The 27,871-nt window shown below is 51.9% G+C and overlaps 1 protein-coding gene across 1 annotated transcript in view; it reads left to right on the top strand.

Moving 5' to 3' along the window:
* LIG1 (DNA ligase 1) overlaps positions 1–27,871 on the top strand; it is a 55,976-nt gene that overhangs the window by 10,174 nt on the left and 17,931 nt on the right. The window contains exons 5-18 of the mRNA XM_032169309.2: positions 2,970–3,096; positions 6,122–6,217; positions 8,613–8,723; positions 10,045–10,167; positions 10,413–10,491; positions 16,281–16,361; positions 16,616–16,672; positions 20,418–20,590; positions 22,862–23,028; positions 23,466–23,542; positions 24,424–24,515; positions 24,762–24,861; positions 26,503–26,588; positions 27,469–27,584. Coding sequence (XP_032025200.1) covers positions 2,970–3,096; positions 6,122–6,217; positions 8,613–8,723; positions 10,045–10,167; positions 10,413–10,491; positions 16,281–16,361; positions 16,616–16,672; positions 20,418–20,590; positions 22,862–23,028; positions 23,466–23,542; positions 24,424–24,515; positions 24,762–24,861; positions 26,503–26,588; positions 27,469–27,584 — 1,485 coding nt within the window. The remainder of the gene's footprint in view (positions 1–2,969; positions 3,097–6,121; positions 6,218–8,612; positions 8,724–10,044; positions 10,168–10,412; positions 10,492–16,280; positions 16,362–16,615; positions 16,673–20,417; positions 20,591–22,861; positions 23,029–23,465; positions 23,543–24,423; positions 24,516–24,761; positions 24,862–26,502; positions 26,589–27,468; positions 27,585–27,871) is intronic.

Genomic DNA, 27,871 nt, shown 5'->3' on the forward strand with positions numbered 1-27,871 from the left:
GGCTCACGCCTGTTATCCCAGCACTTTGGGAAGCCGAGGCAGGCAGATCACAAGGTCAGGAGATCGAGACAATCCTGGTTAACATGGTGAAACCATGTCTCTATCAAAAATACAAAAAATTAGCTGGGCGTGGTGGTGGGCACCTGTAGTCCCAGCTACTCGGGAGGCTGAGGCAGGAGAATGGCATGAACCCGGGAGGCAGAGCTTGCAGTGAGCCAAGATCACGCCACTGCACTCTAGCCTGGGCAACAGACGAAGACTCTGTCTCAATAGATAGATAGATAGATAGATAGATAGATAGATAGATAGATAGATAGATAGATAGATAGATAGATAGATAGATAGATAGATAGATAGATAGATAGATAGATAGATAAATAAGCAAGCAAGCAAGCAAGCGGCATTGCCTCCTTCTGTGCCTTTCTTCTGTGGCCACATCTCACCCTGACTTTCCTCTCCTGCCACCTCTTCCACTTTGAAGGCCCCTGTGACTATATCAGGCCTACCTGGATAGTCCAGGATAATCCCACTATCGGAAGGTCAGCTGATTAGCAACCTCAATTACCCTTTGCCATGTAACCTAACATATTCCCAGGTTCCAGGTATTAGAATAGAGATCTCTTTTAGAGCTTGGACTTTACCCTGAGGCTTCTGGGGATCTAGGAAGAGTTTTGGGCAGAAGAGAGACAGAGATCATTTAGTCCTGGGCAGCGTTTAAAGTATTCCTCTGGCCAGGCACGATGGCTCACGCCTGTAATCCCAGCACTTTGGGAGGCCAAGGGGGGTGGATCACGAGGTCAGGAGTTTGAGAGCAGCCAGGCCAACGTAGTGAAACCCCATCTCTACCAAAAATATAAAAGTTAGCCGGGCATGGTGGCACGGGCCTGTAGTCCCAGCTACTTGGGAGGCTGAGGCAGGAGAATTGCTTGAACCTGGGAGGTGGAGGTTGTGGTGAGCCGAGATCGTGCCATTGCACTCCAGCCTGAACAACAGGGTGAGACTCCATCTCAAAAAAAAAAAAAAAAAAATTCTCTGAGACCTGTATCTCCATCAGGGTCTCAATGGGAGACAGAAACCATACCAGTGATTTGAACAGAGGGAGTTTAAAGGATGGTCACTAGGTATGCAGTTGTTAAATAGGTAACCGAAGGAGTAAAAAGAGAACTAACTCTAAGGCATCATGGAAGTAGCAACTGCGGGGTGCAGCGACCATCCCTGTGGCTTTTGAGCTGAAATTCACACCTCTGTGGCGGGACTGCTGGCAGGTCTCTGAACTTAGAGAAGGTGCCCCGAGAGCCTGCGACTCTGATCTTTCAGGAAGGGAGCACTGGGTGGGAGATGCCAGGGTCTCTGATCAGGTATCACGTGGCAAGCCCCGTGAGTGTTAGAAAAACCTGTCAGTGGGATCCAGCAGCTGCCCCCGGCAAGCCGGCTGTGCCTCCAATTGTGCAGTGCCCTCTACTTCCCTCCATTGGCACTGCCTGATGCTGAGGTGGCGCCAGAGCAAGAAGGAGATTTGTGGAGTCCCAGTCCTGGCATCACGAGGGAGACTGGACAGTGACGGGTTTGGAGCTGAGAGAAAATCACTTAATAACTGGCACAGGCCCTGTAAGATGATAAGCGAGTGGTTGAAACCGAGACACAGTAGCAGTGGCTTAGGCAAGACGCACACTTATTTTTCTCTCTCCTGAGTGCAGAGTCCGGGGTTCATGTGACAGTCTCACGGGTCAGAGGTCCAGGCTTCCTCTGTGCTGCCATTTGCTCTCTGTAGATGCCCTTGTCCCTGTGAACATCCATATTCTGCCAACAGGAAGAGGAGGGCACCCCACTCAACATTAAGTGGATGTTATTTGAACCAGGAAATGCATATTAGTCCATTTTGCATTGCTATAAAGGAATACTTGAGACCAGTTAATTTATAAAGAAAAGAGGTTTATTTTGGCCCACGGTCCTGCAGGCTGTACAAGAAGTATAGTGCTGGCATCTGCTTCTGGTGAGAGCCTCAAGATGCTTCCAGTCATGGTGGAAGGTGAAGGAGGAGCAGGTGTGTCACATGGCGAGAGAGGAATTTTAAACAACCAGCTCTCACGTGAACCAGTAGAGGGAGAACTCAGTTCCTACCACAAGGAGGGTACAAGCCATTCATGAGGGATCTGCCTGCATGACCCAAATGCCTCCCACCAGGTCATACCTCCAACATTGGAGACCAAATTGCAACATGAGATCTGGAGGGAACAAACATCCAAACTGTATGGAGAGAAGGCCGGGCATGGGGGCTCACGCCTGTATTCTCAGTGCTGTGGAGGCCAAGGCGGGAGGATCACTTGAGCTCAGGAGTTCGAAACCAGCCTGGCCAACGTGGTGAAGCCCCATCTCTATAAAAAAATACAAAAATTAGCTGGGCGTGGTGGCGGGCGCCTGTTATCCCAGCTGCTCGGGAGGCTGAGGCAGGAGAATTGCTTGAACCTGGGAGGCAGAGGTTGCAGTGAGCTAAGATTGCGCCACTGCACTCCAGCCTGGGTGACAGAATAAGACTGTGTCTCAATAAATAAATAAATAAAAATGAAACTATACGAAGAGGTGTATATCATTTCCCCTGACATCCCGTTGTGTAGAGCTGGCCAACATAGTGAAAGCCCGTCTCTACTAAAAATACAAAAATTAGCCAGGCATGGTAGTGCAGGCCTGTAGTCCCAGCTACTCGGGAGGCTGAAGCAGGAGAATTGAAGATTCTGTTACTGCAGAAAGCAGAAGAGCTATGGGGGTCCTTGATGGGACCGTGATCCTGCACCGGAGGGCGGGATGATGGCCCAGGTGAGAAGAGGCCCCCCCTGAGTTAGGGCTGAGACCATAGAGTCAGAAAGGAGGGTAGACACAGAGAGAGGTTTCAGTCCCCTCTACTCTCAACTTTTGGGAAATGGAGTCCCTCCTTCCCCCGCTCACTCTAGAATTGTTCTTTCCTCTTCCAGAAGCCTGCCCCGGACTGCTCACAGGTCTCCCCGCCCCGTCCTGCCACATCTCCTGAAAACAATGCTTCCCTCTCTGACACCTCTCCCATGGACAGTTCCCCATCAGGGATCCCGAAGCGTCGCACAGGTGAGAACACACGGGCCCCTGCTCCTTCAGTCGCATGCCTTTCTTTTTTTTCTTTCTTTTTTTTTTTTTTTGAGACGTAGTCTCGCTCTGTTGCCCAGGCTGGAGTGCAGTGGCACGATCTCGGCTCACTGCAACCTCCGCCTCTCGGGTTCAAGCGATTCTCCTGGCTCAGCCTCCTGAGTAGCTGGGACTACAGGAGCCCGCCACCATGCCTGGCTAATTTTTGTATTTTTAGTAGAGACAGGGTTTCACTATGTTGGCCAGGGTGGTCTCAAACTCCTGACCTCATGATCCGCCTGCCTCAGCCTCCCAAAGTGCTGGGATTACAGGTGTGAGCCACCACACCCGGCCAGTCGCCTGCCTTTCTCCCCACTTGGATTCCCATCCAAGGTAGTCATCCTTATGGCAGCTCTGGTCTTAGTGTTGTGGTTAAGAGCGCGGGTCCACCATCCACTGGCTGTATGACCTGGGACAAATGACTGACCTCTGAGCTTAGTTTGCGTTATCTGTAGAGATGATGATAATGACAGCACCTACCGCACAGAAATATCTGAGTTAGAAGATAACACGAGTACGCTGCTCAGAACTGGGCCCAGCCCTCAGTCGGGGCTCAGTCATCGTGGGTCATTGTGATTGTAGTTATCCGCTGAGATGGAGGCCTCACAACTCATGTGGGAACACAAGCATGGGGCCATGGCTCAAGGGAGACTTCCAGAAGAGAGGCTAACCAAGCTGAGCCCTTTAGGACAAAGAAGAGGCAACAAGCAAAGGAGGAGGGGAGCATGCTAGGCAAGGGGAACATAGAAATTGAGAAGGCCTGGGGGCCGCTGAGGGCCTGGTGTGCTGGTGTGTGGAGCACAGGATTGGGGACGATGAGCAACGAGGTGAGAAGGTCCTGGAAAGCCAGCCTGGAGAACAGCGTCTTTGACCTAAGAGGGACTTGGAATGTTTGCTGTGGGGGAAGAACAGGGCGAGAGACCCACACGTAACGTGGGGCAGTGTGAGCCCTTGCTGTCCGATCCGGCCTGCTGAGCCCTTTAGCATGGTGAGTGTGACAGAGGAGCTGAATCTTTCATGTTAGATCCTTTCAATTGAATTTACATTTGAAAGCTAATATGCGATTCAGTGAGTAAAGACTTTGCACTTTTTCCACGTCATTTTGGAGCAGCTTTGGTATGTGAATAGCTGTACATTTTATGAAACCTACACAGATCATGTTTCCGATGAAAATCTGGTGTCCAACTTGAGATGTGCAGTGAGTTCATTGGATTTTGAAGACCTAGCATGAAAAAAGAATGTTGGAATCATACTATTTTAGGTGTATTAAGCAAGATAGATTCTTCAAACCAAGTTCAACCTGGTTTTTTCCCCCTTTTTATTAACATGGCTGCAAGAAAGTTTAAGGTTACATACGTGCCTTGCCAGATCTTTCCATCGGACGATGCTGGGTGATGCAGGGTACTCTGGGAGCTCAGGAGTCAAGCAGCCCAGGGGAGGTGATAGCTGAGCCCAGTCTTAGAAGATGGGTTGGGGTTGGCCATGTTGAGAAAGGACAGATGCATGCATTTCAGACAAGAAGGGCGCGTGCAGAGGCCTCGAGATGCGAACAGCATGGGATGTTTGGGGCCTCATCTACTTCCTTGTTTCTGGAGAATCGGATGCGATCTGGGGAGCAGGGAGAGTTTGAGGATAGCATGTGGTGAGAGGTGAGCTAGAGAGGAGAGTGGGGGCTGGATCTCAAAAGGTCTTGCACGCCCAGCTAAGGAGCCTGGGCTTTGTGCTGTGGGTCCTGGGAGCCGTGGAAGGGCTGTGAGCTGGGGAGGCAGGTTCATCCTTGAATGAAAGGTGGCCATAAGGAAGTCACAGTGTGGCTGAGGGCGTGCTGGGAGCTCCAGGTGGACGCTGAGGTTGGCCCTGGGGGTGTGTCAGGGGATCTGGTTCAGAGGGAGCGACATTGAGCTATGTCCCGAACCTCACATGCTGAGGCTTGGAGGGGTGACACCACTTGGTATGTCTGGAAACACCCCAGTTTAGCAGTGATATAAAAGAAGGTGGAGTATGTGGTGTGGGAAGGGTCGGAAGGTCAGATGGAGAGAGATTAGGTAGGATCGGGGTAGACATCAAAAGACTATCCTGGATAAAGTAGAGAATGTGGAGTCATGGAAGGGTTTTGAGCAGGGAGAGACAGTGCCAGCCATGCTGATAGAAGGTCCCTCTGGGGCCACGTGAAGGGGCCAGGAGACCGGGGACCAGGTGGCACAATGGCCAACATGAGATATAACAGTGAAGATGCTTATAACTGCCTTTGTGTGAGCTCTTCATCATGGGTTAGTATCTGAGTTTAGAGGCTTTTAGAAGCAGGTTCTGAAGCTCTGAAATAGGGATTCAAGTGCAAGTGATTTGTTTAGGAGGTGCAGGGAACAGAGGGTGATTCAGGGCAGGGGAGCAGCCAACACAGGATGTGCTGTTGGGTGTGCTACACGTTGGGCAGCTGGAGCTTAGTTTTGTGGGATTCTCTGGGGAACGGTGTAAATGCTCCAGTGACCCCCAAGGTGCGAGGCAGCTGGGGTATTTATACACCAACTCCTGCCAATGGTGGGGTGAGGACCTCTCCTGGGGCTAGTTTATTCCCTGCCACTTCCAGACTTCGGAGGTTCCGGGGAAGCTGTCTGGAGCACATGGAGGCAATTAAGATCTGAGGGGAGCAGTGGGGAGCTCAGGAGACCTGCTGGAGTCGGTACTGTGCTGAGTACATTACATCATTGTTTACTCGTGGGGATTATGTCCATTCTGCAGTCATGAGAGAGCAAAGCACAGAGAAGTTAAGTAACCTGCCCAAGGTCACACAGCCAGGAAGCAGGAGGGATTGAAGGGTGCGGCCTGCACTGGGGCAGTGGCTGTGTGCAGGCAGAGAAGGGGAGAGGGCCCAGAGCCTTCCAGGGGCTACATCAGCGGGTGTGAGCTCTCCGGGATGGGAGCACACGAGCCAGCGAGGTCAGATACACCAAGCCCTTTGCCTCCCCAGCTCGGAAGCAGCTCCCGAAACGGACCATTCAGGAAGTCCTGGAAGAGCAGAGTGAGGACGAGGACAGAGAAGCCAAGAGGAAGAAGGAGGAGGAAGGTGAGCCCCCAGGAGGAGAGAACTGTGTGTGTGTGTGGTGGGGGATCCGCAAGGGCAGGGGCCTGAGAGCTCAGGATGTTTGGACCCTGCCGATTTGATGCCTGTGTCCAGGAACCCCAGGAATTCCACCTAGCAATGTGGGAACTTTGGTTCTGAAAACATTGTGGGATGTATTTGTTTTGGACATCTTAATTTAGTAATAATTCAGGCACAGTTTCCCATTTTTATTTGCTGTTTTTATATTTATTTAATGGAAACTATTTTTCCTCTAAATGATTTCCTTTTCCTTGTAAATTTTACCATAAAGTTGAGGTTCCCAAACTTTCTTAGTTCACAGCACCCTTGATGTCTTAGTAATTTTTTTATGTTGCTCCTAGACCAATACCTTATCAGTTCTGTTGATTAAGTAGTTATGTCCAAACAACTATTAGATATGATACATACATTGGAAAAAAAGTAATATTTGTCCTTTTTTTTTTTTTTTGAGACAGTGTCTCACTCTGTCGCTCAGGCTAGAGTGCAGTGGCACAGTCTGGGCTCACTGCAGCCTCCACCTCCCAGGCTCAAGCGATTCTCCTACCTCAGCTTCCCGAGTAGCTGGGATTACAGACACACACCACCACGCCCAGCTAATTTTTGTATTTTTAGTAGAAACAGGCTTTCACTATGTTGACCAAGCTGGTCTTGAACTCCTGAGCTCACATGATCCGCCCACCTCGGCCTCACAAAGCCCTAGGATTACAGGCATGAGCCACCACACCCAGCCTGTATTTTGTTCTTAAATAACCATAATTACTTGTGGGAAATGCCTTGGATACTCTGTAACATCTTAAACATTGGAATCCAATTGAAAATTGCCACCGTCATTTCCTATTCTATGTTGATTTTTGTACAGTACTTGATTTTTATGGCAGCGAACTATGAAAACCCAGCTTTGCAGAGATGCAATGTCATTGCAAGGAATGTGATTTAATACTGAAAACTGAAATACCTCGAACTAGTAGTTCACACAGTGGCCAGCAGGTGTCGCTGGGTTTCCTTTGAAAAATCTAAAATATCTTGCAGTGCCCAGTGAGTTCCCTGCATGTTGGTGAACCCACCGAAAACAGCCATAAAGATCTGATCCATTGATCATCTGGGGTCTGCATGAGATTACACCAATTGCAGCCTTTAATGTCGTCGGGTTTTTTGTTTCTGCAAACAAATAAAAGGTCCATTTTCCCAGGGCAGATTTAAATTTGGTTAAGATCTGATTTCTTGGCCAGGTGTGGTGGCTCACGCCTGTACTCCCAGCAGTTTGGGAGGCCGAAGCGGGTGGATCACTTGAGGTCGGGAGTTGGAGACCAGCCTGGCCAACATGGTGAAACCCCATCCCTACCAAAATTACAAAAATCAGCTGGGTATGGTGGCTCGCGCCTGTAGTCCCAGCTACTCAGGAGGCTGAGGCACGAGAATCCCTTGAAACTGGGAGGTGGAGGTTGCAGTGAGCCGAGATCGTGCCACTGCACTCTAGCCTGGGCGACAGAGGGAGACTGTCTCAAAAAAAAAAAAAAAGATTTGATTTCTTATTGACAATTTTTAGTACAGATTTTACTGTAAACTTTGTACTAAAGTTTGTATTGTAAAGTTTGTACTGTAAACTTTGTACTAAAGTACTGGACATTGTCAGTGTCCAGTGAGGGGCGGCGGGGGTGGCCTCTTTCTACTAAGGCAGATTTTTCCCAAGTTGGTTTTTGCAGTTTTTATTGTGACCCTAGAGGTATGATTTTTTTTAACTTTAAAAATTTTTATTTTTGTGTATAACAGGCTGTCATTTGCATTTTCAACCCTTTCAGATTCTATTTTGGGGTGAATAACACTAAAGGAATCGTTTGTAAGGAAAGACACACCATTCATGTCTCGGCTACATACGCAAACGGGGGCTGGACTCCCTCAGGGTCCCTGCCTTGCTTGGGGTTGACAAGGAGCAGGGTCTTAACATGGCCCGCCACTTTACAGGCACGTTGGATTGGTACAAGATAGAACTGTAATCCCAGCACTTTGGGAGGCCGAGGCAGGTGGATCACCTGAGGTCAGTAGTTCAAGACCAGCCTGGCCAACATGGTGAAATCCCATCTCTACTAAAAATACAAAAAAATAGCCAGATGTGCTAGCAGGTGCCTGTAATCCCAGCTACGTGGGAGGCTGAGGCAGGAGAATCACTTGAACCCAGGAGGCAAAGGTTGCAGTGAGCCGAGATCACACCATTGCACTACAGCCTGGGTGACAAGAACAAAACTCTGTCTCAAAAAAAAAAGAACAGATGACAGATGAGGGCAGGCTGTCTCCAGAGTCAAAATGCCCTTGTAGATTCAGTGGGATTTTTTTGCCATCTGACCGTTCTGTCTATCGTCAGAAGCGGAGACCCTGAAAGAAAGCCTCACAGAGGCTGAAGTGGCAACAGAGAAGAAGGAAGGAGAAGACGGGGACCAGCCCACCACGCCTCCCAAGCCCCTAAAGACCTCTGGTGAGTTTCGTTTCTGGTCCTCTCCTCCCCCCGCCCCGCCTCCTGATTTTGGGGTCAGAAGTCTTTGGAGGACGATTAATTTAAACAAGGCATAGAGTCTCAAACTTATTGCTTAAATGCCAAATCTAGAAGAATAATAGTTTTTATTACTCAGGTTTTTTTTTTTTTAATTATTATTTTTCCCCATGCATGTGGGAAAGGAGGAAAGAGCCAGCCATTCTTTTTTTTTTTTTTGAGACGGAGTCTCGCTCTGTCGCCCAGGCTGGAGTGCGGTGGCGCAATCTCGGCTCACTGCAAGCTCCGCCTCCCAGGTTCATGCCATTCTCCTGCCTCAGCCTCTCTGAGTAGCTGGGACTACAGGCACCCACCACCACGCCTGACTAATTTTTTTTTTGTATTTTTAGTAGAGATGGGGTTTCACTGTGGTCTTGATCTCCTGACCTCGTGATCCGCCCGCCTCGGCCTCCCAAAGTGCTGGGATTACAAGCATGAGCCACCGCGCCCGGCCAAGAGCCAGCCATTCTTTAAAAAATCTTCCTAGGCTGGGTACGGTGGCTCACAACTGTAATCCTAGCTCTTGGGGAGGCTGAGGTGGGTAGACTGCTTAAGCCCAGGAGTTCGAGACCAGCCTGGGCAACCTGGTGAAACCCCATTTCTACCAAAAAAAATACAAAAATGAGCTGGGTGTGGTGGCACGTACCTGTAGTCCCAGCTACTTGGGAGGCTGAGGTGGGAGGATCGCTTGAGCCCAGGAGGTGGAGGTTACGGTGACCTATGGTCGCACCACCGCGCTCCAGCCTAGGCGACAGAGCAAGAACTCCCCCACCTCAGAAAAAGTAAAAGATAAAAAGCATTCATAGCGTTCAGAAGTCATAGGTGTAAATTAAATGTTATTAAGTTAGACAACCAAACCGAGTTACAGGATTTTGGAGGCTGAAGTTACCCTCGCAGGGTGGTTCAAGTGTCCATGAGGCCCCTGTGTTAGAAACGACACTTGCAGGGAGAATTTTAGGGATACGGAGTTGTATCTGATTTTCTGCAGCTGCTAGGAGGAGTGGGAATATTTTCTTCTCATGACGATGAGATTTCTTTTTACCACTATCCCTAAGTCTCCTATTTCAGGCCAAGTGCTAGAATTCCGCTAGTTAGCACTGAGGAGTAGACAGCAGGCCTGAGATCTCAGCTCAAAGCTAACAGAAAGGAAAAGGGTAGGTGTAGTTATATCTTCCATCTGCAGGGTCAGAATGATCTTGGGGGTAAAAAAAAAAAAAAGTCTCAGGGTCAAAGAGTTTGCATCACCATCTGAGCTCTCTCACCACAGAAGCAGAGACCCCGACGGAAAGCGTTTCAGAGCCTGAGGTGGCCACGAAGCAGGAACTGCAGGAGGAGGAGGAGCAGACCAAGCCTCCCTGCAGAGCTCCCAAGATGCTCAGCAGCTTCTTCAGTGAGTTTCCCTTACTCACCCCACCTCCCGGGGTTGTACAGGCAGGAGGCTGGTGAGCCTCTCTCCAGAGGCCTGAGATGCTGCGAGACCCTTCTTCCTTTCCTGCTGGTTGGAAAGTCGGCCTTGTCTCTACCAGCCTGTCTCCCATCTCCCCGAGCCCTGGGGTGGTGCTGGGTGCAGAATGGATGGGAGGTGGGGGCTACCAGAAGGAGAAAAGACCCACTGTTTTCTGTCTTCATTCCTAGCCCCCTGGAAGCCAGCAATCAAAAAAGAAGTGAAGGAAGAGGAGCCAGGGGCTCCAGGAAAGGAGGGAGCTGCTGAGGGGTGAGTCAGTGTCTGGGTCTGGAAAGGGTCTTCCTGGTGTGTTTCCTTCTCTGCATTCCCACAGCCCCACCCCCAGCTCAGGCTTCCTCCTCTTGCAGGACTTGGCAAACCTTTTCTATAAAGAGCCAGAGAGTAACTATTTTAGGCTTTACGGGACACATTTGGCCCCTGTTGAAAAACCATTCTTAGCTCCCAGAACCTGTAGAAACGGTCCAGGGTCGGAGTTTGCTGACCGTGGCCCCAGCCACCCCCCGATCCTGCCTCCAGTCTTTCATCCTCAGTCTGATCCCCGTAGAGCCTGGGGGATCTCTTTAACACCCAGAGTTGACTCTGCCCCTCTAGGGTTCCCCAGAGCCCTCAGGAGAAAATCTAAGCCCATTCGGCCACTGGCCCTCACCTCCCTCTCTGGCCTCACTTCCTACCTCTCTGTTCCTCTGGCTGTGAACTCACCAGATTTTTTATTTTTTGAAACCGAGTCTTGCTCTGTCGCCTAGCTTGCAGTGCAGTGGTGCTGTCTCAGCTCACCACAGCCTCCACCTCCCAGGTTCAAGCAATTCTCCTGCCTTAGCCTCCCAAGTAGCTGGGATTACAGGTGCATGCCACCACACCCAGCTAATTTTTGTATTTTTAGTAGAGACATGGTTTCACCGTGTTGGTCAGGCTGGTCTTGAACTCCTAGCCTCAGGTGATCCACCTACCTTGGCCTCCCAAAGTGCTGGGATTACAGGCGTGAACCACTACACCTGGCCTGAACTCACCAGATTTAGTGTATGCGCTGGAAGCCTGCAGGCACCTCTACTCTGCCTTAAAAGTCACTGAACACCCTTTCTGTGCCAGCCCTGGGCAGTCCACGGGGATGAACCATAGAGAGCCAGCCACTCTGCCCCGGCCCTCATGATGTGCATAGTGTGCTGGGGCTGTGGGACACTGAATAGGTTGTTAAGCAATTAATTGCTTCACTGTAATTTTGTTAATTATTTGAAGAGATGTCTGGGCTGATTCCCACGACACCTAACATGCACACAGGAGGCCGCACTGAAGATTGGTTGAATGGATGATAGGATGCGTGGGTGGATAAATATCCTGTAAAGTGATGAGGTCACCCCCCATTTCTGCCATGCTCAAAACCCATCTGCGATTCTCCCCAGCATAGAGGATAAATGCTGGGCTTCCCAGTGCCCTCATGAGCCAGCCCCGTCCACCTTACATTGCAGCCTCCTGGCATCTGCAGCCTCTTCCTGCTCCCTCCACACACCATGTCCCCATGTCCTGTCATTCCTCCCTGCTTTTTTTTTTTTTTTTTTTTTTTTTGAGACGGAATCTCACTCTGTTGCCCAGGCTGGAGTGCAGTGGTGCGATTTCAGCTCACTGCACCCTCCACTTCCTGGGTTCAAGCGATTCTTCTGCCTCCGCATCCCGAGTAGCCAGAATTACAGGTGCGTGCCACCAAGCCTGGCTAATTTTTGTATTTTTAGTAGAGACCAGGTTTCACCATGTTGGCCAGGCTGGTCTCAAACTCCCCTGGTCAGGTGGTCCGGCTGCCTCAGCCTCCCGAAGTGCTGGGATTGCAGGCGTGAGCCACCACACCCAGCCGTCCCCCTGCTTCTGAACGTGCTTGCCCCCGGCCTAGAGCACTGTCCCCAACCCACCCTGCCCAGCAGGCTTCCCTCAGGCCCCAGCTCCTATTGCACCTGCTTGGGGAAGCCTGGTGCCTCTCCCTTCGTGTGTGAGAGGAGGTGCCTGTCCCCAGCACTTGAGTCAGACTTTTATGTCTTGTCACATGGTAAAGAGCCTCCCTAACCAGACATAAGCTCCTTCCCACAGAGCCAGGGCTGTGGGAGGTCCCAGCCTTCTTAGTCTTCTTGCCTAGCTCCCAGCACTGGGGCTGGCCCCTAGGAAGCCCAGGAAATCTGCCATGAAAGATATTTAAATGAGCACTTTCAGATTTTTTTTTCACTAGTCAATCATGGACTCATTTATTTACTCAGTAAGTATTTACAAAGGACTGATTGTGTGTTAGCTACTGGATTTTAGGTGCCGGAGATCTGGTAGAAAACAAATCAGACAAAAATTCCACTTTATAGAACTTGAGTTTTTTTTTTTTTTTTTTTTTTTTTTAAAGACAGGGTCTTGCTCTGTTGCCCAGGCTGGAGTGCAGTGGTGCTCCTGGGCTCAGGGGAATCCTCCCACCTCAGCCTCTCAGGTAGCTGGAACTACAGGCATGTACCGCCATGCCTGGCTAATTTTTGTTTATTTTTTGTAGAGATGGGGTCCTACTACATTGCCCAGGCCGGTCTTGAGCTCCTGGGCTCAAGTGATCCTCCCACCTCAGCCTCCCAGAATGCTGGAATTACATGCATGAGCCACCGCGGCCAGCCTGATTTCTTACATAATCATATATCCGTTTGAAGTTATTTTTTTCCCGTGAAGATTGATTGTGTTTTCAAATACAATGAGATGGTATTAGCAGCGTGAACTTTTGATGTCCTGAAAGCTAAAAAAATTAACAGAAAAGGGGTTTGGAATAATCCCTACTATTCAGCAGAAGGACAGGTGGGTTAAAAAGTATGATGCAGTGAGTCCAAAATCTCTTTGATTTGATGCCTCTAAAAATGAAACCGATAACGACAAATTCAGCTTTAACATTTCATGATTAAAGTTTAAGTCTAACAAAAAAGTGTTCAGAGGATTCTTGACATCAGTTTTGCACCCCCAATTGTGACCTTATCAAGGAGGTTAAATAGCACGTTAACTTCCTCTCTGCAGTATTCCTGTGGAGGAAGGGAGCACGTTAGCCATTTTACACACATTGACGTGATTAGCCCAGAGAGGTTAGGTCGGCCTTGCCAGGGCATACAGGGAGGTGGGGGTAGGGCCAGGCCTGGGACCCTAAGGAACGTTTTTGATTCCTAGCAGTTATTTCTTCCCCATTGCCATATCGTGCCTCCTGAGCGTGTGTCCGTGTTTGTGTATTTATAAATATGTTTTCCTAATAAAATCAGTGTCCTACTGTGTATAAAGTTCTGTTTTCTATTTCAAGTGATACTACGACTGCTTTTCTTTCTTTCGAGACGGAGTTTTGCTCTTGTTACCCAGGCTGGAGTGCAGTGGCACGATTTCGGCTCACCGTGACCTCCACCTCCCGGGTTCAAGCGGTTCTCCTGCCTCAGCCTCCCGAGTAGCTGGGATTACAGGCATGCGCCACCATACCCAGCTACTTTTGTATTTTTAACAGAGATAGACACTTTTTTGTTAGACTTAAACTTTAATCATGAAATGTTAAAGCTGAAAGAATTTCTTGTCATCTGTTTCATTTTTAGAGGCATCAAATCAAAGAGATTTTGGACTCACTGCCTCATACTTTTTAACCCACCTGTCATTTCTGCTGAACAGCAGGGATTATTCCAAACCCCTTTCATTTCTCCATGTTGGCCAGGTTGGTCTCAAACTCCCGATCTCAGTGATCTGCCTGCCTCAGGCTCCCAAAGTGCTGGGATTACCGGCGTGAGCCACTGTACCCGGCCTGACTGCTCTTCTTGCACCATTCCTAGCATGGTCACTTCCCCTCTGTCTCCGATGGCTGCCTCCAAGAGACAGGCAAACTTTCCCACCCTCCAATTTCCTCACCTCTCAGATGGGGGCACAGTGATGAGAGGAAGCATGTTCTTCCACCCACTCTTCCCCACGTACCAGGCACTCAGCAGCGGCTTTCCCTGACCCAATGCTCCGAATCTTCACAACACTGCTGGGAGTAGATTCTGTTGTTATCCTGGTTTCCTGGATGAGGAAACTAAAGCCGAGAGGTGGAACAGTATTGAGGACTGGCTAGGAGTCCCAGCTCCACCTGTCTCAGCTGTGTGACCTTGAGGAAGTGACTTAGCCTTTCTGTGTCTCTCTTCTGAGGATTTGAAACACTTAGCACAGGGTCTGGCCTTGATTATGACCAGCATGTTGTCACGGTAACTGCTGCTACTATTCTTGCTTGTTTTTAGTGCCATGCTCAGGCCACACAGGTGGGGAGTGGCAGCACTGGGGTTCCAGCCAGGCTGACTGGCTCTAGACTCCCCTGCCCACCACACACTGCTGCCTCATTGTAATGACGGCCACCGCTTGTTAAACCCAAGTTCATACCAAAGGCCGTGCACAGCCCTGCAGTGGCACTGTCTGTCTTGACCATCCATGCCCTGTGTCAGCATCAGCATCAGCTGAAGAGCTGAAAAATATCCTGAGGTCTCTTTCTCCCCCTAACCCGTGTCCCCGTTTTGGTACAGATGTAGGCCTGGGGCTGGGGAGTCCTCATTGTTCCATAAAGTGCACCCAGGAGCGGGAACCCTCACTGTCATTTTTTATGTAACCTTCAGGACAACCTGTCATAGTAGGGACCCCTTAGCTCCCCAGACAGATAGAGATGCTGTGGTTCAGAGAGGGGAAGCTGCTTCCTCAGCAGGCACAGCTGGCCGGGGCAGAGCAGATTGGAACCCAGATGAGTCTGAATGCAGAGTTTGGCTGGGATCAGTGTGAGCCACTTACGATATAAAGGTTGAGGCCAGGCGCAGTGGCTCATGCCTATAATCCCAGCACTTTGGGAGGTTGAGGTGGGAGGATCGCTTAAGCCCGAGAGTGTGAGACCAGCTTGTACAACAAGGCAAAACCCTATCTCTACAAAGATCAGTCAGGCATGGTTGCTTGCACCTGTAGTCCTAGCTACTCAAGAAGCTGAGGTAGGAGGATCGCTGGAGCCCAGGAGGTTGAGGCTGCAGTGAGCATCGCTCCACTGCACTCTAGCCCGGGTGACAGACCCTGTCTCAAAAAATAAATAAATAAATCGAGGTTGAGAACAGTCTCTAGAGCTGCGCTGCTTACCAGCTGTGTGGCCATAGGTGAGTTACTCAACCACTCTGTGCCCCAGTTTCCTTACCTGGAAAAGGAAGTTAGAAAGGTCCCTTCCGGCTAGGCATGGTGGCTCATGCCTATAATCCTAGCACTTTGGGAGGCCGAGGTGGGCAGATCATTTGAGGTCAGGAGTTCAAAACCAGCCTAGCCAACATGGTGAAACCTTGTCTCTACTAAAAATACAAAAAAAAATTAGGTGTGGTCTTGCGCGCCTGTAATCCCAGCTACTTGGGAGGCTGAGGCAGAAGAATCACTTGAACCCAGGAGGCAGAGGTTGCAGCGAGCTGAGATCATGCCACTGCACTCCAGCCTGGGCAACAGAGCGAGACTCTGTCTCAAGAAAAAAGGAAAGGTCCCTTCCTCCCAGGTCTGATTGTTAATCGATGTGGTGTTAGCACAGCACCTGGCACTTTGCAACACCCAGGAACTGTACGTGCCTCCCTCTGCCCCACCCCAGCCACGCAATCCCTTTTCTGTTTCTCAAGCGTGTCTGCACCTCAGGGCCTTTGCACATGCTATTCTCTCTGCCTGGAATGCTCTTCCCCTGCTGCCCACTGTGCTAACCCTTCCCCTCATTCTGCCCAGATGTCGCCGGCCTTCCCTGACCACCCTGTGAAGCAGCACCTCTCATCTCATCCTCTCCCTCTACTCGGCTTTCTTTTGTTTTCTGAAAGATTTTTTTTAACACCTAAAATTAATGATGTGTTTATGTGGGGACTTTTTGCCCACTTTCCTCTGACTCTCCTGTTGGAGTGTGAGCTCCAGGTTAGCAAACTTTGTTTTCATCCAGCTCTGCACCGTGTGCCTTGAACAGAGCCTGGCACATCACAGTTGGAGGAATGACTTCGCTTTGACTGAGGGCTCTATGCAATTCAATCTCCCTTTTGCCTCCATAGACCCCTGGACCCATCCGGTTACAATCCTGCCAAGAACAACTATCATCCCGTGGAAGATGCCTGCTGGAAACCAGGCCAGAAGTGAGGTTTCTCCCTTTTCAGACTGTCCTCCTCCAGTCCCTGTTGCCGCCAGAGGCTCTCTAAGCAGAGTCTTGGTTGGGAGAAATGGTCAAGTCTCTCCCTCCTGTGTTTTGGTGACAATCAGCAGCGTTGAAAGGGACAGAGAGACAGCCCTGGGCAGTGAGCTCATGCATTTGGATATTGGCAAGGGTTCATACGGGCAGTGTGGTATAGCCTGCACCACTGTAGCTCTTGCGTCTCTTTTCCTTCCCTAGGGTCCCTTACCTGGCCGTGGCCCGGACGTTTGAGAAGATCGAGGAGGTGTCTGCTCGGTAACTAATCAGGCCTGCCGGGGCGGGGGGCAGGAACGCTTCTGGGTCTCTCCTCTGCATGGCGGTCCATGCTGCCTTGTTCTGCCAAATCCTTTCAACTTGGCCTCTGACCCTGCTCGGGCGTATGATCATAGATGTCAGACATGGTCACAAAAGCGGCCGCAGGTCCTTTTGACTTTCTGCCTCATTCTCATGGTCAGAGCAAGACACAAGGGCGAGCCCAGATGCGCAAGGCAGGGAGACAGGCTCCATCTCGGGATGGCTGGCACCGCTGCAGACAGTCCGTGATTACTTCTAGTCCACCCTGAGTCATCAAAAGTGACTTCAGTCTTGCTTACATGTGTCCATATTCACGAAAGAAGATCAGGTCTCAGTTATAGCAAGGACCCCCTACTCACTCACAGAGGTTCCCTGCAGAGCCCCCCACCCCAGTGATGCCCAGTGCATGGCACTGCCCCACCCTGGTCCTTCTCAGCAGCATGTTAGCATCGCTGGTCCCTGCCTAGCCCCCTTCTCTGTCACCATTTCCTCTTCTCTCTTTGTCCTCCTCACCCCCAGCACTCACCCTTGTGTATTTAGTTTATATAAATATTATCATGGAGGCTGGGCACAGTGGCTCATGCCTTAATTCCAACACATTGGGAGGCCGAGGTGGGTGGATCATCTGAGGTCAGGAGTTCAAGACCAGCCTGGCCAACATGGTGAAACCCCATCTCTACTAAAAACACAAAATTAGCCCAGCATGGTGGCGGGTGCCTGTAATCCCAGCTACTCAAGAGGCTGAGGTACGAGAATCGCTGGAACCCAGGAGGCAGAGGTTGCAGTGAGCCAAGATCACACTACTACACTCCAGCCTGGGTGACAGAGTGAGACTCTGTCTCAAAAACAAACAAAAAAAATTATCATGGGTATGGCTCATTCTGCTTCTTGCCTTCACTGTCAACCCTGTTTCCACATGTGTCCATGTTGGTTAAGTGGTTCGAGCCTGTTGTGACTGCTCTGTAGTGTCCCTTCGTTCTCACATGGCACATGCCATTTCTCAGTTCCCCAACATGAGTGGAGCATTTCAGGCTGTTCCCAGCACTCTGGTTTTTTTTGTTTGTTTGTTTGTTTTGTTTTTTTGGTTTTTGAGACGGAGTCTTGCTCTGTCGCCCAGGCTGGAGTGCAGTGGCGCAATCTCAGCTCACTTGCAGCTCCGCCTCCCGGGTTCACGCCATTCTCCTGCCTCAGCCTCCCGAGTAGCTGGGACTACAGGCGCCCGCCATCACGCCCGGCTAATTTTTTTGTGTGTGTTTTTAGTAGAGATGGGGTTTCACCGTGTTAGCCAGGATGATCTTGATCTTCTGACCTCGTGATCCGCCCACCTCAGCCTCCCAAAGTGCTGGGATTACAGGCGTGAGCCACCGTGCCCGGCCCTAATTTTGTATTTTTAATAGAGATGGGGTTTCACTATGTTGGCCAGGCTGGTCTTGAACTCCTGACCTCCAGTGATCCGCCCGCCTCGGCCTCCCAAAATGCTGGGATTACAGGCCTGAGCCACCACACCCGGCCGTCTTCTGTATTTTGTAAGGATGCTTTTTGGATTCAGAGCCTACCTTAATTCACTTTGATCTCATCTTAATCTACAGGTACGTCTGCAAAGACCTTTCCAAATCAGGTCATGTTGTGAGGCTCTGAGTGGACATGAATTTCGAGGGAGGCTGTTCCACCCACTGCACCATCCAATGGTGGCTCTTGCCTACAGTTATTATTGAGGGATTTCCCTAATGTTGGTTTTTATATTTCTTCTCTGCACCTTAAAAACCTTGGTAATGAGACTTCTGTAAGAAAAACACGGCTTCTCTTTTTAATGAGGCCCCCTAAGTTTGCCAGTAACAAACCCATTCTTTCCAGCTTTGATGTTTTAGACAGAAACACGGTTTTCTTTTTAGAGGCAGCACAGCTTAGTGGCTGGGAGCACAGTCCTCAGGCACACGGCCTTGGTTTACATCTCAGCTTGATACTTACTCGCTGTGCGACCTTGGGCAAGCCACGGAATCTTTCTGTGCCTCCGTTTCTTCATCTGTAAAATGGAAATCATAATGGTACCTACCTCAGAGGGGAGCTGTGAAGATTCTATGAGTTAAAAGGTGCAGACCGGGCACAGTGGCTTACGCCTGTAATTCCAGCACTTTGGGAGGCCGAGGCGGGCAGACCACGAGGTCAGGAGATCGAGACCATCCTGGCTAACACGGTGAAACTCCGTCTCTACTAAAAATACAAAAAAAAATTAGCCAGGTGCGGTGGCGGGCACCTGTAGTCTCAGCTACTCGAGAGGCTGAGGCAGGAGAATGGTGTGAACCCAGGAGGCGGAGCTTGCAGTGAGCCTAGATAGCGCCACTGCAGTCCGGCCTGGGTGAAAGAGCAAGACTCTGTCTCAAAAAAAAAAAAAAAAAAAAAAAAAAAAAAAAAAAAAGTGCAAAGGGCTGGCCGTGTTGGCTCACGCCTGTAATCCCAGCGCTTTGGAAGGCCGAGGCAGGCGGATCATTTGAGGTCAGGAGTTCGAGACCAGCCTGACCAACTTGTTGAACCCCCATCTCTACAAAAAATTTAAAAAAATTAGCTGGGCATGGTGGTGCGCACCAGTAGTCCCAGCTACTCCAGAGGAGAATCACCTGAACCCACAAGGTGGAGGTTGCAGGGAGCCGAGATCGCACCACTGCACTCTACCTTGGGTGATGGAGCGAGACTCCGTCTCAAAAAAAAGGTGCAAAGTGCTCAAAGCCAGCTCCTGAATTTAGAAAATGCTCCGTAGCATCAGCTGTCATTTCTCTGGGCTGATCATCACCATCTTCATCATTGTTACCATCACACCAAGTTACTTCCCCACTGTAACCGCCCAGTGGGTTCACCTTGCCCGCTGCCCAGATAGAGCCAATTTATCAAGACAGGGGAACTACAGTGGAGAAAGAGTAATTCCCGCAGAGCCGGCTGTGCGGGAGCCCGGAGTTTCATTTTTACTCAAATCAGTCTCCCTGAGCATTTGGGGAGCAGAGTTTTTAAAGATAATTTGGCAGGTAGGGGCTTGGAAAGTGGGGAGAGCTGATTGTCAGGTTGGAGATGGACTCACAGGGGGTTGAAGGGAAGTTTTCTTGCTGTCTTCTGTTCCTGGGTGGGATGGCAGAACTCGCTGAGCCAGATTACAGTCTGGGTGGTGTCAGCTGATCCATCCAGTGCAGGGTCTGCAAACTATCTCAAGCACTCATCTTAGGTTTTACCATAGTGATGTTATCCTCAGGAGAAATCTGAGGAGCCAGAGGCTGTGTGACCCCTAAACCTAAATTTCTAATCTTGTAGCTAATTTGTCAGTCTTGCAAAGCCAGGTCCTTAGGCAAAAAGGGGTCTTTTCCAGAAAGGGCTATTGTCAATTTCGTTTCAGAGTCAAGCCATGAACCGAATTCCTTCCCAAAGTTAGCTCTGCCTATGCCCAGGAATGAACAAGGACAGCTTAAAGGTTAGAAGCAAGATGGAGTCGGTTAGGTGTGATTTCTTTCCACTGTCATAATTTCCTCAGTTACGGTTTTGCAAAGGCGGTTTCACCACCAGCAATCTGTGATTGTCCTCATGGCTCCAGGCCCCAGAGCCTGGGACTGTTCTGAGCCCTTTCCTCTTCTTTCTAGTGTCCACCCCCTTAAACCCACCCCACCCCTACACCGCACTTTGACCTTGAAGAACTACGTGTTCACACCCTCGTCCCCTCCTCCAGGCTCCGGATGGTGGAGACGCTGAGCAACTTGCTGCGCTCCGTGGTGGCCCTGTCGCCTCCAGACCTCCTGCCTGTCCTCTACCTCAGCCTCAACCACCTTGGGCCACCCCAGCAGGGCCTGGAGCTTGGCGTGGGTGATGGTGTCCTTCTCAAGGCAGTAGCCCAGGCCACAGGTAAGGGGGACTGTGGTTGGAGGGACTGGAAGGACAGGAGCTCAGCCAGAGAAAATGCAGAGGTCAGGTGGATTGGAGAGATGGTGGAGAGAGGCTGTGAGACGGGGTTGAGGAAAAGGCTGAGAGGGAGGAGAACCTGATGGGGACAGATTTGCAGGGGTGTGGGAGAGAACATAGGGGTAGCAGTTCAGGTGAGGGAGGACCAGGCCTGTGTTGGGACAGGGGGCGTGGGGTGCAGGGAAGGGGAGGGCTGGGGAAAGATGCTGGAGGCAGAGACAGCAGGATTTGGGGGCTGAAATGGAAGGTTGGGGCTTAGAGAGGTCTGAAAGGACTTTGACTGGAGGGATTGGAAGGAGTGGGAGGAAAGAACACGGTGTGTAGGGGGCCAGCAGCCTGAAGGGGCCCAGCCGCCAGTGCTGGGTGGAAAGGCTGGTGATGTGGATGGCCCGCCTGCCAAGGGCCTGGAGTGCTTGGTGCTTATCATGAGGACACTGGGGAGCCATGCAAGGATTGTGAGCAGGCAAGGGGCAGCGTCCAGGGAGAAGAGGAGCTGGACCCCAGCTGTAGACAAGAGAGAAGAGGGCAGGAGAGATCTGGCAGACAGTGGGTGTCAGGGTGAGGAGGCAGGAGGAATGCCTCCAGGATCTCCCTGGGTGACTGGATGGATGACAAAGCCATCAGCAGCTTGGGACCCTGGTGAGGGGCAGGCACCTGCAGGGGGCATTAATCACCCCAGCGTGGGGCAGGCATGAGCACCCTCTATCTGTGGGCCCCCAGGGCCATCCAGGAAGTTTGGAAACGGGGGTCTGAGGCTCACCAGATCTGGCTCAGAGCCCAGGGTTCGAGAGTGGTCAGTGTAGGAGGGATGACCACCGACTGGTGAATTCTCATCCGCCTGTGGAGAGGATGTGCTGGGAGCACTGGAGCTGGCTTAGGGCCATGGGGACCAACGTTTAGAGAAGGCAGGGGTTTCAGGCTTTCGTGAGAGGATAGAGGGACTGAGAAAGGTTGACTTGGATCAGGAAAGAGTTGCGGGCTTATGGGAGCCAGAGGAGATGAGACTCAAGATTCTCCCACTCATTCACTCACGATGGGTTTCGGGAGCACTGACGTCATACCAGACCCAGCACACACGGGGTCTATTAAGAATACTCTGAGCTGCAGGTAACAGAAAACCCAACTACATTGGCTTGGACAAAGAAGGATCTGTTTTTCTCACAAAAGAAGTTGCAGATGCTGGCTTTCCTGCCCAACAATCCATGGCAGCCGGGGCCTCTTCCGCTCTCTCATGCCTCCACCCTTGACGTGTCGTGTTCACACTCACACTCCTCTCCATGTCGCCTTGTGGCCCCCGTGGCTACCCAAGTCCCGGGTTTGTTGTGAGTTGTTGGCCACTTTGGAGAATCCCGTCCCCTTTGACGTGTGATTTGATAACACCCCATCGGTGAAGCTCACACCGTCGGCTCTCCCATCTGTGGCAGTTTTGCTTCAGGTGCGAGGCCCACCCTCATGTGCTCTGTGCCGCGGCTGAGCGTCTGTGGACTGAAACACGCGCTTGTTCACTCATTACAGGTTGCTTTCCTTTTCATTGTTTTCTGTGTTAGGGTTAGGGTGTTATCTCAATAGGTGCAGGCAAGTTACGTTATCTCCACGTTTCATTTCAGAACAGAAAAAAGGTGACACACACAGTATCTGGTGACAAGGGTGTGTTGGTTCTGATAGGTTGAGAGCTGCTTGTCACAGTTGTCACCGTGACTTGAGGCTCCATCTCCCCAGCCCTTACATCCAAGTGCTCACGGGACCCAGCTCTGGACAGTAAGTGGGGCCAGAGCACATCCCACGTGTGTAAGCTGGTGGCTCCAAAACAAGCCAAAGGGTCATTGGTCACTGCCAGAGATGTTCATGACCCGCCAGAGGAAAGGGTCCCTTGGCCTTCTCTGCTCTGTCCACACTCACTTCCCTAGTGATCTTGTCCCGCTTGTGGCTTTAAATCCCATCTGGCCCAGATATCTCTGCTGAGTGTGGTCATGTTCGTTCATCCACCGCTTTCCTGGCTCCACGTGCGTGTCTGCTGGCTTCCTACAGCCAGCGTAGTTGGGGGCACGTTCCCCAAGCCATTTCTACCAAGTGGGTGAGTGTTAGACACAGGGAGGTGCAGGGACTCACCACAAACACACACAGCTGGAGAAAATTCATCCAGGCCGCTAGAGAAGGGAGACACGCAGCCACAACTGTCACCCTCAACACCCCCACCCGCGCTATCCCCTGAAGGTCGGCAGCTGGAGTCCGTCCGGGCTGAGGCAGCCGAGAAAGGCGACGTGGGGCTAGTGGCCGAGAACAGCCGCAGCACCCAGAGGCTTATGCTGCCACCACCTCCTCTCACTGCCTCCGGGGTCTTCAGCAAGTTCCGCGACATCGCCAGGCTCACCGGCAGTGCTGTGAGTGGGGCGAGCCGCTCACCCTGGACCCCAGACGTCTTGGGGACCTGAGGCCACGCGTGTGTCAGGAAGGCTTCTGGGTGGACCATCGGCTGGGTCGCATCAGTCCTTCTCGTGGGGTGCACAGCTTCCTCTCCTCCTTCCTGCACCCAAGCCTAGGGGATTCTCCTCTCCAGAGTCTAGCAGACCTAATGCCATGGCTGCCACATGACAGGACTCAGTAAATACTTCCTGGATAAAGGGAGAGGGAGGCAAGGAGGAGAGCTAGCTCGTTCTTACTGCACTAAGAGCAGGCAGCCATGGGAGCTGGGATGTGGAGATGGGGTGAAGGAAGGAGGGCAGGTATTCCAAAATGTGGGGCAGTAGCGTCGCTGGTGGGGTGGAGGTGTGGTCCCTGCCTTCACCAGGCACTGACGGCTCTTCCCCTGACTCTCCAGTCCACAGCCAAGAAGATAGACATCATCAAAGGCCTCTTTGTGGCCTGCCGCCACTCAGAAGCCCGGTTCATCGCCAGGTAAGCATGTGGGCCTGTGAGGCTACAGAGGGGGACTGCAGGCTCGGAGGTGAAAGGAGGGAGGGACTGGCAGCTGGAATCATCACAAATGCCCTGACCATCCTTGGATGAGAAAAGCATGAGCAGGAGGCCCAGCCCCTGAAGAGTAGGAAGGGACACCGTTTCCTTTCACAGGCCAGCTTCTGTCCCTTGGTAGTGCTGTCTAGAGAAGGCCCCTGGGCCCCTGTGGGTGAATCATGCTGTGATTGATTAGTGAGGTCTGCCTTGGCCTGGGCGCAGGCCCTGCAGCAGGAAGCCAGGGTTTGTTTGCCATGACAGTGAGAGCAAATCCATTGACAGCTCACATCATGGAGCATTTCTTGGGTGCCCTGCCCTGTGCCATGTGCCTTATCTCATCAGTTCCTACCAGCAACTCTGAGATTGGTCTTGTTACCCTCACCTCCCGTTTATAGAAGGGGAAACGGAGACACGGGGAGGCAGACTAAGCCACTTGCCTCCTGCCACTGGCTCAAAGCAAGGACCATGCTGGGGTCCTGACCATCACAGTCACTGGGGCAGGCGCCAGGCTCAGTTGTCTCCCTGACTCACCCTCCTCAAGCCTCGCCAACCCCTCAGGGCAGCTGAGATGAGAGGTGCTGGTGCACCTACTTGTGCCCCTCCCCAGTCCATGCTAGTGGGCAGGATCATTACTGCCTGGCCTTAGTTTCCTCATCTGTCACATGGGGCTGTGTGATGTCTGGGGTCCCTTCCAGGCTCTGAAGATTCTTCTGGTTTTTGAGGAGAGGGTGTACACATGTCAAGGTCGAGGAGACCAGAGAAGGGAGGAGGCAAGATCGGGGAGATGCAGACAAGTCCCCTTCCCTGTCCTGCTCTCTCCCCAGGTCCCTCAGTGGACGGCTGCGCCTTGGGCTGGCAGAGCAGTCGGTGCTGGCCGCCCTCTCCCAGGCCGTGAGCCTCACGCCCCCGGGCCAAGGTGAGCTCCTGTGGCCCGTCTCTGCATCCCTCGTTGGAGTTAACTCAGGCTTCCCCATTCCTTTTCAGAGGCCCACGCCCACCCCTTCCCCAGCGGGCCCCTGCCATCCCAGGCTCCTCTCTCCTGGGGGGGAGCGTCTTGGGCCGTGGCATCTGCATTCCTTGCCATACAGCAAACCACCCACTGCACCCTGGTGTAGCCAAGGATGTGGGCGCCTTCCAAAGCCTCTGGTGGGTCTTTTCTTAGAATTCCCACCAGCCGTGGTGGATGCTGGGAAGGGCAAGACAGCAGAGGCCAGAAAGACATGGCTGGAGGAGCAAGGCATGATCCTGAAGCAGACGTTCTGGTGAGAGTTGGGCAGTGGGTGGAGTTGCCAGGGGCTGTGGGCAGAGTGCCAGGGATGGGGTGGAGCCAGAGGAGCAGTGAGTGGGGCCAGTGAAGTGATGGACAGGCATCACTAATGCCAGTCATGGGGTGACTGAGAGCAGAGGTGGTGATCTAGACAAGACTGGTGCTTGGCACAAGGATGGCGACAAAGATCAGGAAGGAGGCAAACAGTGAAGGGTCAGTGACCCCAAGGAGAGGTATAGAAAGACGCTGACAGCGGCCAGGTGCAGTGACTTACACCTGTAATCCCAGCACTTGGGAGCCCAGGGCGGGGAGATCACTTGAGGTCAGGAGTTTGAGACCAGCCTGGCCAACATGGTGAAACCCTGTCTCTACTAAAATTACAAAAATTAGCCTATAATCCCAGCTACTTGAGGGGGCTGAGGCACGAGAATCATTTGAACCTGGGAGTTGGAGGCTGCAGTGAGCTGAGATCACGCCACTGTATTCCAGCCGGGGCAACAGAGTGAGACTTTGTCTTAAAAAAAAGAAAGATGCTGACAGCAAGGGAGGGCAGCCGGCAACATGAGGTTTCTGAGTTCCAGACAGGGCTGTGCGTGCAGAAAGGCCTTAAGGGACCCAGAGAGGAGTAGGTGACTGACACATGGTGAAGGGTCTTGACAGTCATGGAGAGGACATCCGTGGAGTGGTCACGAGGGCTCCAGAGAGCAATGTGGAGGGACCTAGGCCAGCAGCTGACCCAGGGCTGGTGACTCCAAGATCATGACTGCCGCAGAGAGGATGTCAGAGGCAGGAGGGCTGATGGCAGTTCCACAGATGCCCTCAGAGCACCTGCTGTGGGCCAGGGCCAGTCTGGGCCAGGTCCCCCCACTGGGTGCTGAGCAGACAGTGGTGAACGGGCCCGGGCAGCAAGCTCAACTCTGCCTGCACGTGGGGCTCTACCAGCTGCTGACCTTGGGCCTGCCCCACACCAGCTACGTCAAAATCTTTGTAGGTGGAGCCTGGCCTTGAAAACCTTTATTTATTTGTCTATTTTTATTTTTTTTGAGACGGAGTCTCGCCCTGTCATCTAGGCTGGAGTGCAGCGGCACAATCTCAGCTCACTGCAACTTCCACCTCCAGGGTTCAAGTGATTCTCCTGCCTCAGTCTCCTGAGTAGCTGGGACTACAGGCACGTGCTACCACCCCTGGCTAACTTTTGAATTTTTGGTAAAGACGGGATTTCACCATGTTGGCTAGGCTGGTCTTGAACTCCTGGGCTCAAGTGATGCACCCACCTCAGCCTCCCAAAGTGCTGGGATTACATACCTGTAGGCATGAGCCACCATGCCTGGCCAAAAACCTTTTTTAAAAAACTATATCCTTGAGTGGTCTCATGTGTAGCTCGAGTAGAGAATCGCTGGTCTCGTGGTGACAGATAGGGAACAGGGGCAGGGCCAGACTAAGGGAGACAAAGGAACAGATAGTGACACCAAGGGAGAGCACAGAGACAGGGTGGCAAGAGGAGCTCGGCAGGTGGTGACTGAGGTGGGCAGAGGCATCCAGGAGCCCAGGCTTCTGGGAGCAGGCCGAGCTCTCTTTCCAAACTGTGTGAGTTCTAGAAAGGCTTCCCCTATCTTGTTCTCACCCCCCACCCCAGCGAGGTTCCTGACCTGGACCGAATTATCCCTGTGCTGCTGGAGCACGGCCTGGAACGTCTCCCGGAGCACTGCAAGCTGAGCCCAGGTACAGGCCCCAGGGGCGCTCACCAGCCTGGCAGCAGCCCTGCCCCCTCCTGAGTCGGCGTGAGGGTGGCCATCATAGGCACCCCTCTCAGAACCTGCAGGGTCCTCTCCCCCACCAAAACCGAATGCTTCCTGGTGCTGAAACCCACTGCTTTTCTCCTTGGAATTTCCCCTTGTGGAGTAGATAGGGTGTAGGCGATGCTGCTGTGATAAACAGGAGCTGGGTGTGGTGGCATGTGCCTGTGATCCCAGCTACTCGGGAGGCTGAGGTGGGAGAATCACTTGAGCCCAGGAGTTCCAGGCTGCAGTGAGCCATGATCACGCCACTGCGCTCCAGCTGGGCGACAGAGTGAGACAATAAGTAAGTAAATAAAAATGGGCCAGAAGGCAGTGGGTCAGGCCAGATAGAATCTCTTTCTCTCACACGTAAGTGTACAGAGCAAGGGAGGTGGCCAGGGAAGGTACAGGTGTGCAGCTGTGTCCCAGGGATGACCCAGGGACCCAGGTTCCTGTGTCCTGTCCCTCTGCCCTCCAGAGGTCACCCCAATGTCTGTGATCAAATGTAGCTCACTTCCCTGTTCTAATTGTGGGAGGAGGGACGCAGAGGAGGGAGGGGAGGCAACCAGATTCTTGCAAGGATGTGAGCCAGACATTGCACATGCTGCGTGGGTTCCAATCACATGGCTTTTCCCAGCTGGAAGGAAGGCCGGGGGCTGTAGTCCCCAGTGGGAGGCTAGGTCCCCTTCTAAAACGTGGGAGGCTTCGTGCCTGAATAGCAAGAAAGGAGAATGGTCCTGGGTCCCATTAGCGGTTCTCCTCACCATGTTCCCCCTCTAATCCATTGCCTTCCCTCTCCTCTCACTCACTCTCCTCCTTCCCAGGGATTCCTCTGAAACCAATGTTGGCCCATCCCACGCGAGGTGTCAGCGAGGTCCTGAAGCGCTTTGAAGAGGCAGCTTTCACCTGCGAATACAAATATGACGGGCAGAGAGCACAGGTATGGGGAGTGGGACATATCCCTTCCACAGACAGGAGAACGTCAAAGAGCAGCAGTGTGGGGTCACTGAGGCCTGAGCTCCAAGCTGGCCCGCACCACAGACTGCCGAGCCCTTGCTCATCCCTCTGGGCTTCAGCATCCACCTCCATGTAGTGAGTGCATTCTTTTTTTCTTTTCTTTTTTTTTTTTTTTTTTGAGACAAGAGTCTCACTCTGTCACCCAGGCTGGAGTGCGTTGGTGTGATCTCGGCTCACTGTAACCTCTGCCTCCTGGCTTCAAGTGATTCT

The sequence above is a fragment of the Hylobates moloch genome, unplaced genomic scaffold (assembly GCF_009828535.3).
Source record: "Hylobates moloch isolate HMO894 unplaced genomic scaffold, HMol_V3 SCAFFOLD_12, whole genome shotgun sequence".
Taxonomy (NCBI): domain Eukaryota; kingdom Metazoa; phylum Chordata; class Mammalia; order Primates; family Hylobatidae; genus Hylobates; species Hylobates moloch.